The sequence below is a fragment of the Natrix helvetica genome (genome assembly GCF_964273705.1).
Source record: "Natrix helvetica genome assembly, chromosome: 1".
Taxonomy (NCBI): Eukaryota; Metazoa; Chordata; class Lepidosauria; order Squamata; family Natricidae; genus Natrix; species Natrix helvetica.
Genome location: NC_138548.1, coordinates 345,664,168 through 345,676,588, shown reverse-complemented (window position 1 = coordinate 345,676,588; position 12,421 = coordinate 345,664,168). Strand labels below are relative to the sequence as shown.

Sequence of the window (12,421 nt, the reverse complement as noted above, 5' to 3'; positions counted from 1 at the left end):
CAGAGAGAGAGGGAGAGAGACAGAGACAGACAGAGAGAGAATGGCAAATAGAGACAAAGAGGGAGGGAGGGAGAGAGACAAAGAGCCACAGAGAGAGAGAGAGAGAGAGAGAGAGAGAGAGAGAGAGAGAGAGAGAGAGAGAGAGAGAAAGAGAGAAAGAAAGAAAGAAAGAAAGAAAGAAGAAAGAAAGAAAGAAAGAAAGAAAGAAAGAAAGAAAGAAAAAGAAAGAAAGAAAGAAAGAAAAAGAAAGAAAAAGAAAGTGGGAGAGATGAAAGAAAGAAAGAAAGAAAGAAAGAAAGAAAGAAAGAAAGAAAGAAAGAAAGAAAGAAAGAAAAAGAAAGAGAGCTTATGACCACAATTGAGCCCAAAATTTTGGTTGATAAGCAAGAGCATGGTTAAGTGAGTTTCACCACATTTTGTGCAACTGTGCAATGAGTTGGATGTGCCAAACAATGCTCTATTTCACATTGCGCATAATGTTGCAAAATGTAGCAATGTAGTTTACTGTTGTTATATTAAGAATGTTACCCATGCTACACCCATGCTTCAAGACAAAATTTCATTTATTTGTAATTAGAAATAAATATTTCACAATATATAATTACATATTGTTTTCGTGATTAATCACTATGCTTTAATTATGTTCAATTTGTAATAGTGAAAATACATCCTGCATATCAGATATTTACATTAAGATTCATAACAGTAGCAAAATTACAGTTATAAAGTAGCAACAAAAATAATTTTATGGTTGGGGGTCACCACAACATAAGGAACTGTATTAAAGGGGCATTGGGGCATTAAAGCATTGGGAAGGTTGAGAACCACTGCCTTAAGCAGTGTGTCATCTGGGTACAAATATTTAGAATATAGAATAATAGAGTTGGAAGGGACCTTGAAGGTCTTCTAATCCAACCCCCTGCCTAGGCAGGAAACCCTACACCACTTCAGACAAATGGCTATCCAACATCTTCTTTAAAACGTCCAGTGTTGGGGCATTCACAACTTCTGGAGGTAAGCTGTTCCACTGATTAATGGTTCTAACTGTCAGGAAATTTCTCCTAGTTTTAGATTGCTTCTCTCCTTGATTAGTTTCCATCCATTGCTTCTTGTCTTGCCCTCAAGTGCCTTGGAGAATAGTTTGACTCCCTCCTCTTTGTGGCAACCCCTGAGATATTGGAAGACTGCTATCATGTCACCCTAGTCCTTCTTTTCATTAAACTAGACATGCCCAGTTCCTGCAACAGTTCTTCATATGTTTTAGTCTCCAGTCCCCTAATCATCTTTGTTGCTCTTCTCTGCACTCTTTCTAGAGTCTCCACATCTTTTCTACATCGTGGTGACCAAAACTGGATTCAGTATTCCAAATGTGGCCTTACCAAGGCATTATAAAGTGGTATTAACACTTCAGGTGATCTTGATTCTATCACTCTGTTTAGGCAACCTACAAATGTGTTGGCTTTTTTGACAGCTGCGGTACACCGCAGGCTCATATTTAAATATTTAATAATTGTGCAAGATCCTGTGCAACATCCTTCCACAGATTATAATATATTGAACAGTTAAACTAACAATTATCATTTTATTCTTATCTCTATCTTGATATATTTTCAATTTTTCTTTTTGCCTTTTTTCCAATTTCCTTTTTTATTCTCTAACCATTGATAAAACAGTTCCCGTGTCATATAACAATCATTGTTCTTTCTCCTTAATTGCTAATGTTGGTCCATTAATTTCTGCACATTCTAATATTTTCCCAATCACCTTCTCATCAGTAAGAATCCCTTCACTTTTCCAATATTGTGCAAATACAATTCTAGCTGCACTTAATACATGAATAATCAAATTCTTGTTTGTAACTGTTTCTATTATCATGTTTGTTGTTGTTGATATTTGTAAAGCTTTTTAATTATCGAGTCTAGCCTTCAAATACTCTGATATGCTTTTCATCCTTCTTAGCTTTTGACGATCAGCCAAGATCCATTGGATTTGCAATTGAGTTCAACCCTTTCGACATAAAGTGGATAACAGAGGGTTGATTTTTACTTCACTGCCAAAAGGTTGCTCAGTTTATTCATGGCAATAAAAGCTGCATGACAAATGATTTTCTGTTGCACACTTTTTAAACAGCTCTACAGGTAGTCCTCGACTTACAACCACAATTGAGCCCAAAATCTAAATGAGTCTTGTTAAGTGAGTTTTGCCCCATTTTATGACCTTTCTTTCTCAATTGTTAAGTGAATCACTGCAGTTAATACGTTCATGCTTTTAACTGTTGCTGTGTCGTGTGATCACCTTTTACGACCTTCTGGCAAGTCAAGGAAGCCAGATTCACCTAACAACTGGGTTACTATCTAATCCAAGGGTCCCCAATCTCCAGTCCATGGACTGGCACCAGGCTGTGGCATCAGGGGTGGGCTGCTATGGATTTGTCTGGGTTAGGGAGAACCCATAGCTGACATTATGGATGGTTCGCAGAATCTCCAAATCCCACCCCTGGCAGGCCCCAGCCCTCCCAGGAGTCTCCACGTGGTCCGTTTTGGATGCGAGGTAAGTGCAGGGCCCATGCGGAGGCTCAGTGAGGGGAGAAAATGGGTCTCTCAGAAGTTCTAGAAGGCCAGAAATGGGCCTGTTTCCAGCCTCTGGTGGGCCTCTGGATCCCCAGGGCCAGTTTTCACCTTCCCATAGGCTCGAGGAAAGCCTACAGCGCCTGGGGAAGACGAAAACGCCCCTGTGGTGCAGGAGGCCGACTAGGTCACACCCACCATGGCCACGCCCACAATGGCAAGAGAACCCATTGGTGAAATTTTTGAAGCCCACCCCTGCATGGCATGCTGTTGTAGCTTGAACTGAGGAGACGGAGACAACTGAATCCAATGTTTATTTAACCAGAACAGAATTGACAGGAACAAGCACAACAGTAGCCGTCTGACAGCCATTTATACATGCAGCTGTCAGACGGTGAACCAATGGGAGTTGTGTATTTTTCCTGCCGACCGGCAGGCACGCCTGGGCCAATCACAGGTGTTTCTCCCGACGCCCTCTGCTGGCCGGACCCGACAGTACACAACACATGCGAGAAACTGGGCCATGCAAAAAGGCAAAGCCCCATCCATGGGTTGCAGACAGTACACAAAACCATCCCCCTCTGGTCCATGGAACAACCTCTCACCACCGAACCGATCTCTGGTGCCCAAAAGCTTTGCGGCCGCTGATCTAATCAACTTGCAGTGATTCACCTAACAACTGTGGCAAGAAAGGTGGTAAAATGGGGCAAAACTCACTTAACAAATGTCTCATTTAACCACAAAAATTTGAGCTTAATTGTGGTCGCAAGTCAAGAACTACGTGTAACGAGTAGGCCCAAAACACTGGAAGAAGAAAACAGATATATATTTCCCAACTGAAATAATCATAAACGGCATGGGAATACTCACCCTTCCTTATCATCGGTATATCGGGAATTGTCCACCCACAACCATTCACGGGTGCTGAAGTTTGCAGACAGTCCTATCCACCACAGTTGTGCTCCATTGCTGATACTCTCGATGAAGCCCTGTCGAGAATATGTTTCTCAGTTACTTGCTTGCTTAGTACGGCATAACATAATTCAACATTAGTGCATAAAACTCATAAAAACAGCACACAAAATGTGTATAAATGTTACTATGAAAGTCCGAAATCTGGTGAATGTCGACATTCACCGGTGAATGAAAGTCCGAAATCTGGTGAATGTCGACATTCACCAGTGAATGTCGACATTCACATAGTCGCTTGGTGTATGTCCTTATCCTCTCGACACCCTTACCCTAATACCCTTACCCTAATACCTCGGCTCCTCGCTTCCTTTTAAGCGTCTTCTATTCGCGGGCTTTTTTTTTTTTAAACCTGCGATCCTGCGCGGTTAGAACGAGTAGTTTCCAGGACCGCGAATTGAAAAGCCAAAGGGAAGCGTTACGCTGAGATTTCGGACTTTCACAGTAACAATATGTCACCGTGAAAGACCGAAATTGGTATGTGTCGACATTCACCGGTGAATGTCAACATTCACCAACATTCACTGGTGAATGTCGACATTCACCAATTTCGGTCTTTCACGGTGACATAAACACCAAGACAGTGAATTATTTTTTAAAATGCACAATTAAAACGATGAATAAATATAATTAACTTAAATTAAAAATCACCCAGAATAAAGATAGCCAGGCCCTCTTTTTCCTTTGATCACAGATTAAATAAGCAGTTACTAGAGTAGCTAAACGGATGGCTGGATATCTAGATCGTTTAGCCATTGGACAATAGTGCCCTCAAGATGATGTACCATATTTTTCAGAGTACAAGATGCACAAAGATTTTGAAGAGGCAATTTTTTTAAAAAAATTGCACTCTGCAGACCTCCCCAAAATGCCCCATTTTTCACAAAAACGGGCCCGTTGTTTGTCAAAAAAAAAGGGCCTGCATAGCCTTTAGGTGGCTTATAGAGTGCTCCTGGGGGCTGAGATGGGGGCAAAAACGAACAAAAATTGGCCCGTTTTTCGCTCATTTTTGCTTTCCACAGCACCCAGGAGCACTCTGGAAACCTCCTAAAGACAATGCAAGGCCATTTTTGCAAAGTGGGCGGGGTTTTGGGGAGGAAAAAAAAGCTGTATTCAGTCTATAAGACACACCCAGATTTTCAGCCTCTTTTTTGAGGGAAAAAGGTGCGTCTTATACTCCCTAAAATACAGTAATTCTTTCAGGGATCCAGGAAACCTTCTCATGGGGCATTTTATCACAATAGGATGTAAAAAAAAAAGTTAGAATATTTTGGACATGTGATGCGACACCAGAGATGCATTCCTATATATTCAGTCTGGTCCGGTCCGGTCCAGCCAAATAGGTAGTAACTCCAGCGGACATGTGACCATACCACTTCTATGATCGGCGGTGCCATCTTGTTTTCTGTTCTGCACATGTGCAGAACAATCTTCATTTTAAAAATGTAATTTTTATTCATTTTTTAATGTTGTGGCATGTGCAGATCGTTTAAAATGAAAATGCGCACATGTGCGAAATGTTTTACCACCGAACCAGTAGTAATGACGGCTAGAACCCACCCCTGTATGACACCTGGAAAAATACAACATCCTTCACTTAATCCTCCAGGGAAAGATTGAAGGCAAACGAGGTCCAGGCAGAAGAACCTCATGGCTTCAAAATCTAAGGGATTGGTTTGGACAAAACTCTGGCAGAGGCACCTTGGGCACCTTGTTTTTACTGCAGAGGGCTAGCAAAACAAACTAAAAACAAAACAAAGGAGAAATGTTTCCCCCTTTTGAATTTGAGCATCCAAGAAGGGACAGGAAAGGAGAAAGGGAAAGAGGAAAGAGCAAATAAATGAAGGGAAGATGGGAAGAGAGGAAGGAAAGAAAAAGAAGAGAGAAGGAAAAAGAAGAGATGAGGAGAGGAGAGGAGAGGAGAGGAGAGGAGAGGAAGGAAGGAAGGAAGGAAGGAAGGAAGGAAGGAAGGAAGGAAGGAAGGAAGGAAGGAAGGAAGGAAGGAAGGAAGGAGATTGTAATGAAAGGGAGGGTCTGAAGGAAGTCCTGCCTTAGTACTTGGCCACCACTGGTGTCCCCAACATGAGTGATGTTGAGCTGCCCCCCCCCCAGTCTCCCCCCCCCCCGAGGTCAAACACAACCCTGATGCGGCCCTCAATGAAATTGAGTTTGACACCCTTGCACTAGATAATTAGAGTTGAACTGAAACTGTTCCAAAAACTGTTCCCATGGACATGACCACGCAAGGAGGAGCCAGATCTTTTCAAGACTGCACATTTCTACAGGATGCAGGAGAAGGTTGGTATTTACCAGTTCTGCCTTTTCTTTCAAAACTGCAAGTTCAGAATCTTTGGCTCTGCAGTCGTCTCTGCTCTCCTTCCAGGTTTGTTTCTCCCCTGAGAGCCAATAGCATTTGTTTCCATGAAGCTGCCAGTCTTTGGGACACAGCGTCAAATTCCCTGAAAGAGAAAAAAGGGGCTCCATATTTATTCATTCATTGAAACCGGGTGTAAATATTGCATCATTCTGACATCAATTTGAAGGAAGTTCTCGATTTACAACAGTTCATTTAATGACCGTTCAAAAGTTACAACGTCACTGAAAAAAAGTGGCTTGGGACCATTTTTCACATTTATGATCGTTACAGCATCCCCATGGTCATGGGATCAAAATGCCAACTGACTCACATTTATGGCCTTTGTCCTGGGAACCTTTACAACCTTCTGACGAGCAAAGTCAATGGGGAAGCCAGATTCACTTAACAACCGTGCTAGTAACTTAACGATTGCAGCGATTCGCTTAACAAATATGAAAGGTCGTAAAATGGGGGCAAAACTCTCTTAACAAATGTCTCACTTAGCAACCAATGACATCCGCTCCTTCTGACAGAAGCTCAAGACTCACCTGTTCCGACTAGCTGGCTTAGCTGATTGACAGTTCCATCTTCCACCTCCTGGCAAACATTTTATTGGGGAATCTTAACAAATGTCTCACTTAGCAACAGAAACTTTGGGCTCAATTATGGTTGTAAGTCGAGGACTACCTATACAAGGAAAGGTAAAGGTCTCCCTGGTAAGTCCTGTCCGACTCTAAGGCACAATGCTCCTCTCTGCTTCTTAGCCGGGGGCTAAGCCAGTGTTGTCCGAAGACATTTCCAAGATCATATGGCCAGCATTGTATGCCAAAGTTACATGGAACTCTGTGGTCTGGCTGGATGTCATGGAGGCCTTTCCCACCTAACTGTGCAAACAATTCCATTCCATCGCTTATAACGGCACTCGGTTTCCAGTCACGTTTCCTCGGTATACAATAATTGCAGCTCTGCAAACAAAGTCTTTGTTTAGAAACGTCAAAGGAAACAAGCCTAGTTGAAAACTAACTGATTTTAGAAAGCAATTTGAGCCAAGGCATTTTCATTGGGTAAAAGGGGCAGGAAGGTGATCGAAGCTGCCTAATGAAAACTCTGAACCTCCTCTCACCCCATGTTGAGTTATTAATAGACTGTTATGCATCTTAACACCCCACGCCATGTGCTGACTCATGGTAGCAGGAGTTGGGGGGAGTGTTCCTGGCAGGAATAAGCAAAGAGCCTGCCAACATCAAGCGTGCATATCAAGAGTCATGATGTAAGCATGTAGTTTACATTTATTTAACCCTTGGAAAGAAAATTGGAAGCTACTATACTCCTTTACATTTTCGTTCATGTTAGTTTCTATCTTTCTTTTTTAAAACTTAAATAAAGTTATTTGGGGGGGTGGGGCTTGACACATTGTTTTATTTCAGTGCAACGGTGTTTATACCACTTTTTATTCTATCGTTTCGTTCACTTAGGGGGCAAAACTCACTTAACAGCTGCCTCACTTAGTGACAGAAATGTTGGGCTCTATTGCAGTCGTACGTCGAGGACTACCTGTATTCTAACCAGTAAAGTGTTGCTGTTATTTTAAATTCACGGCACCTTAGTGTATTCCGAAGTGTAAGCTGTGCCTTAGTGTTCAATTGAAAGGGATTTGAGTGTGTCTGTTGACTAGGACTGTGAGTTTGTGACCGTAAACTGAACCTGGAGGTGTATATATATATGATATATCTATCATATATATATATATGATGATAGATAGATAGATAGATAGATAGATAGATAGATAGATAGATAGATAGATGATAGATAGATAGATAGATAGATAGATAGATAGATAGATAGATGATAGATAGATAGATAGATAGATAGATAGATAGATAGATAGATAGATAGATAGATAGATAGATAGATAGATAGATAGTTATTTTGTTGGCCATCCATCTTACCACAGGGTAACTCTGGGTGGCTTACACAGTTACATCTAAGCTAAAACATAAAACATTAAAATCAAACATTAACAACAAAGACATATAGGGAGGGCAAGGGGAGAGTGGGGGAGGGAGGTGGGAAGTTTTATTACTCGAGCAGCTCCCTCCACTTGGCTGTTCCCCTATTGAGGCCCTAAACTGACTGGCAGAATCAGATCTTTAGGCCCTTACGAAAGGATAGGAGGGTTGAGGCCAACTTCACATCAGGGGGGATAGGGGTGTGTTGTGGCCTGCCAGTGGCCAGAGGAGCTGGGAGCAGATTCGGACAGTGAGGAGGTTGGGGAGGAACGTGGGCCAGTCCTGGAGTCTGGGGAAGGCTCTGATGAGGGCTCTGTGTTGGAGGCAGAGAGGGGGCCAGAGCCGTATGCCAGTTATCAGCTGCCTTCGGAGTCAGACCTCAGTGAGGCAGAGGAACAGCTGGAGCCTCTTCCCAGTGTGCGCATGCGCAAAGTTGCCAAACAAAGGGAACAGCTAAAGAACAAGGGTCAACCTGGGAGTAGGGCCACAGGTGGAAGGTGAATGGCCCCTCCCAGAGGAAATAAAAGAGAAGCAAAAGAGGAGGGGTATTTGCAAGAGACAATTAGTTCATTCCTGCATTCTTGCCAAGTATTGCGACATCTGAAAGATATCAGCCTGGCTGCTCTCCAAGCCTGATAAAGATCGGTAATTGTGAACTATCTTGAAAGACTGTGGGAGAGGAGAGGCTTTGCTGGAGAGGAATTCACTGTAAATTAAATTAAATGAGTTTATCAGGATGAGGGCTTGGCTTTGTGCTGCGGGGAAAGCCTAGGTCAGAACAGAGTGACAGCAGAGAAGGCCCTCCTCCTGGACCCCGTCAGCTGGAATAATCAGGGCTGATGGGACCCGAAGCATGCCTCCTCTTCTGGCACAAGTGGTATGAGCCAATCCCCGTGGGGTGAGACGGTCCCTCAAGTAACCTTTACCCATACCATGAAGGGCTTTAAAAGTGATCACCGACACTGAATTGCACCTGGAAGCAGACTAGTAACCCATGCAGCATGTGAAACCATTATTGGGGGGTGGGGGTGGGGCAAAACTACCTACACCCCCGCACTCTGCACCAGCTATACTTTCCGAATGCTCTTCAAGGGTAGCCCCATGTAGAGTGCATTACAGTAGTCTAATCTTGACTAGGGATTAAATGTCTGAGTCCTGGTCCAGGAAAGGCCGCAACTGGAGCACAGCACAAAGTTAGTCATGTGGTTGCAGCCGCCATCTGGATTTCTCTGGTCAGCAGGTCTCCAGGAGTTGAGTCTTTCTCCTCAAAACTAGTGGCATTTTCAAGCACTTTCGCCTGGTTGATGCCACTGTTGCTATGCACAACTTTTGAAATCTGGGAACATACCTGTGGAATTGTCACAAGGGGGCTTACACAGAAATTGGCGCAACATGTTGCATTCTTTTCCTGCTGGCACTTTGATGGCTTGCAGCTTTGTTGCAGGAGCAGGTATGTTATCCTGAACATCTGGAGTTCTCTGGAGCTGAAAGGCTTTTTAAAAAGATTTCTAATTAGCTGACAAGCAAATAGGGAGACATGTACATAAAGTAACGCACATACAGGAAGCTCTATTGCAGCACTTTAAAAAAGAAATACAAAAAGGCTTCTTTTGCGATATTCCTAGAGGTTTTCTAGCCCAACCCCTGCTGAAGCATGAGATGAGACCCTATACTAATGTGGACAAATTTCTTCTTAAAAACCTCCAGTAATGATATACCTACAATTTTTGAAGGCATCCCATTTCTCTAATTGTTCTGTCAAGAAATTTCATAAAATTTCATAAAATTCATAAACCTACACTCAAGTCGGTTATGCACAGGATTACACTGCCCTGTGTTATATAGAGATCTGTTGTGGCCCAGCAGGATCCGGTTGAGCTGCTGATAGACTCGGATAGCGAGGAACCATATGAGTCTGCCCTGGATGATGTGGAGGACCCTGTGCAGGGTTCAGACTCAGAGCAGGGACCAGAGAGGCTGGTTGGCCACCAGGAGGTGCCTGAGGCATGGAGCAGTGGGGAGGATCAAAGGCATTTTGTCCCTGATGCTAGATTGAGAAGGGCTGAGAAATGGAATCAGCAACTCCGTAGGCAGACTCACAGAAGATGATTAAGCACAGGTGGTTGTGGATTGGCCCCTCCCAAGAGAGATTATAGGTAAGGTGTTGGGAGGGGACATTTGCAGGAAACAACCGTTCGAATTAGTAGTTAAGAAAATCTATCTGTGTATTCTAGCCGTGTCTGTTCGCTTGGACTATCTGCATTGCTTCATTTGAATTATCTGGGTTGCTCTATTGAACGTGAGTTGTCTGGGCCCTCAGCCAAAGGATTTGTTATCTCAGTAATTAAATAGTGGCAAACAGCCAAGCCTATGCTCTGGTTTATTCACAGGCGTGGAGGGCGGGGATCAGAACAGAGATCCAATACAATAGATTGGAAAATACAGATATCTAGACAAATAAAAGGAGTCTGATTCAACCAGAGCGGTATCTTATGATCAGCAAAACTCAGAACACAGGTAAGCCATTATGAAGATTCTCCAACTGAAGCTAAAAACACCATTGAATCCTTCTGCAGTTCAGGGGGAATTACATCCAACAAACAAGCAAATTAAAACTCCAGTTGTGTGCTACTTTCATTAAAAAAACATAACTCACCCACCCTCCATAGGAAGTATTTTGTCACCCCCTTCCATTATTGTTTCCATATTCTCAGGTTAGATAGGGTGACTTAGCCAATTAATATTAATAACAGCAGCTCCCCCAGCCCAAGCCACAACCATCTCTGGGCAACGAAAGCCCCTCCTCTGGCACCATACCATCTTCGCCTCACAAGCAGCACAGGGAGGCCTTGGCCCAACCCCGCTTCCCCCTCTCCACCTTTCACCCTCGGGATCTCACGGAAGCCGGACTTTTGCAGCTTCCCACCCACCCGCTCCCCCCACCTTGGCCTCCCAAGGTCGGCAGAATATGCCTGAGGGAGCTTCACCTCACTGTGATCTGAGGGATGGTCTTGCCTTGTTAGGACATCTTCCCCTCAACGCCGCGCCTGCAGTGTGGGAAGGAGAGCAGCAGAGGCAAAGTGGCCTTTCTGGGCTCGTCTGAAGAAGTCCGTCCTCCCCCCGGCTTCCTTCTCTTTCAGAAGCGGTTTGCAAAGTCCCATTTTTTTCCAAGCCACTTGACAAAGAGAAAGAAGCGGCCGAGAAGGGCTTTTTCAGGGGAGCCCAAGCCAGAGCAGTGTTGAAGCCCGATCCAGCCTGGGTTCATCTGAAGAAGTAACCCCACGCTTCCTTCTCTTTGAGAAGCGCCCCATTTTGCAAGCTGCTTGTCAAAGAGAAGGAAGCACGCGGGTGCTTCTTCCAACAGCCGAATCCTCCACTCCTGTTCCTTCCTTGGATGTTGGAAGAAGTCCATGCACACTTTCTTCTCTTTACAGCCGCCTCGTTCTAATGGGGTGGGGAGAAATCCATATATTAGAGCAGGGGTGTCCAAACTTGGGAACTTTAAGACTTGTGGACTTCAACTCCCAGAATTCCCCAGCCAGATGCTGGCTGGGGAATTCTGGGAGTTGAAATCCACAAGTCTTAAAGTTCCCAAGTTTGGACACCCCTGCATTAGAGGGAAGAGAAGGCCGAGCTTCTGCTAGGGACGGCCTTTCCTCCCTCTCTAAGGCATGGATTTCTCCGCACCCCATTGGAAACGAGGTGGCTGTCAAAGAGAAGGAAGGCTTCATCCAACAGCTGAGTCCTCCGCTCTGGCAAAGGAAATGGGTGAGCGGCGCAAACATGGTGCGGACAGGGTAGACGAGAGAGAGAGAGAGAGAGAGAGAGAGCAAGCGGCAACTGGGGGGATGGGGGGGGCAGGCCAGGGGAGGGACTGCGCTAGTATGGGCCTGCGTGGGGCCCACTACACAAACGGATTTCCGCTACTGGTACACGCGTACCAGGGCAACCAGTTGGAACCCACCTCTGGTATGTTCTATGTTACCCAATTACTTGGCTTTCCTATCAATGCAAGGAAGGCAAGAATTTTTAGCTAGCCTCTGTGTGGGTGGATCCTTTTTCTATTAGTAGTCCCTGTGGCTTTCCTTGGTTTAGGTCAGTGCTTCTCAATTATTTTCTGTCATGCCCCCCCTAGGAAGAAGAAAACATTTCGCGCCCCCCCCCCCGCGCGACTGTAAATAGTATCATTTGTCTATAAAATTGTTATAAGTACACCTCTGCATAACATAGCACACCGGTCTTTCCTCGTCTCCCACCGTAGTCACATGCTTTCTTTCCTCTTTCCCTCTTACTTGTCTATCCTTCCTTCCACCCTCCCTTCCTCCTTCCCTTCCTTCCTGCCTCCCTTCCAGTTCCCTCCTTCCTCTTTCCCCCTGCCTGCCTGCCTTCTTTCCCTCCTGCTTATCTATGCTTCCTTCCTTCCTTGCACCTCCCTCCCTTCTGCCTGCCTGCCTTCTTTCCTCTTTCCCTATCCTCCTATCCTTCCTTTCTCCCTCCCTCCTTCTCTGCCTCCCTTCCAG

The 12,421-nt window shown here is 44.5% G+C and overlaps 1 protein-coding gene across 1 annotated transcript in view; it reads right to left on the bottom strand.

The window, feature by feature from the left end:
* The window catches only part of LOC309383159 (killer cell lectin-like receptor subfamily B member 1B allele C), a 29,222-nt gene that overhangs the window by 1,707 nt on the left and 15,094 nt on the right, over nucleotides 1–12,421 (bottom strand). The window contains exons 3-5 of the mRNA XM_081935365.1: nucleotides 9,250–9,393; nucleotides 5,847–5,995; nucleotides 3,438–3,556 (exon numbers count right to left, since the gene is read on the bottom strand). Of these exons, the coding sequence (XP_081791491.1) occupies nucleotides 3,438–3,556; nucleotides 5,847–5,995; nucleotides 9,250–9,393 (412 nt within the window). The remainder of the gene's footprint in view (nucleotides 1–3,437; nucleotides 3,557–5,846; nucleotides 5,996–9,249; nucleotides 9,394–12,421) is intronic.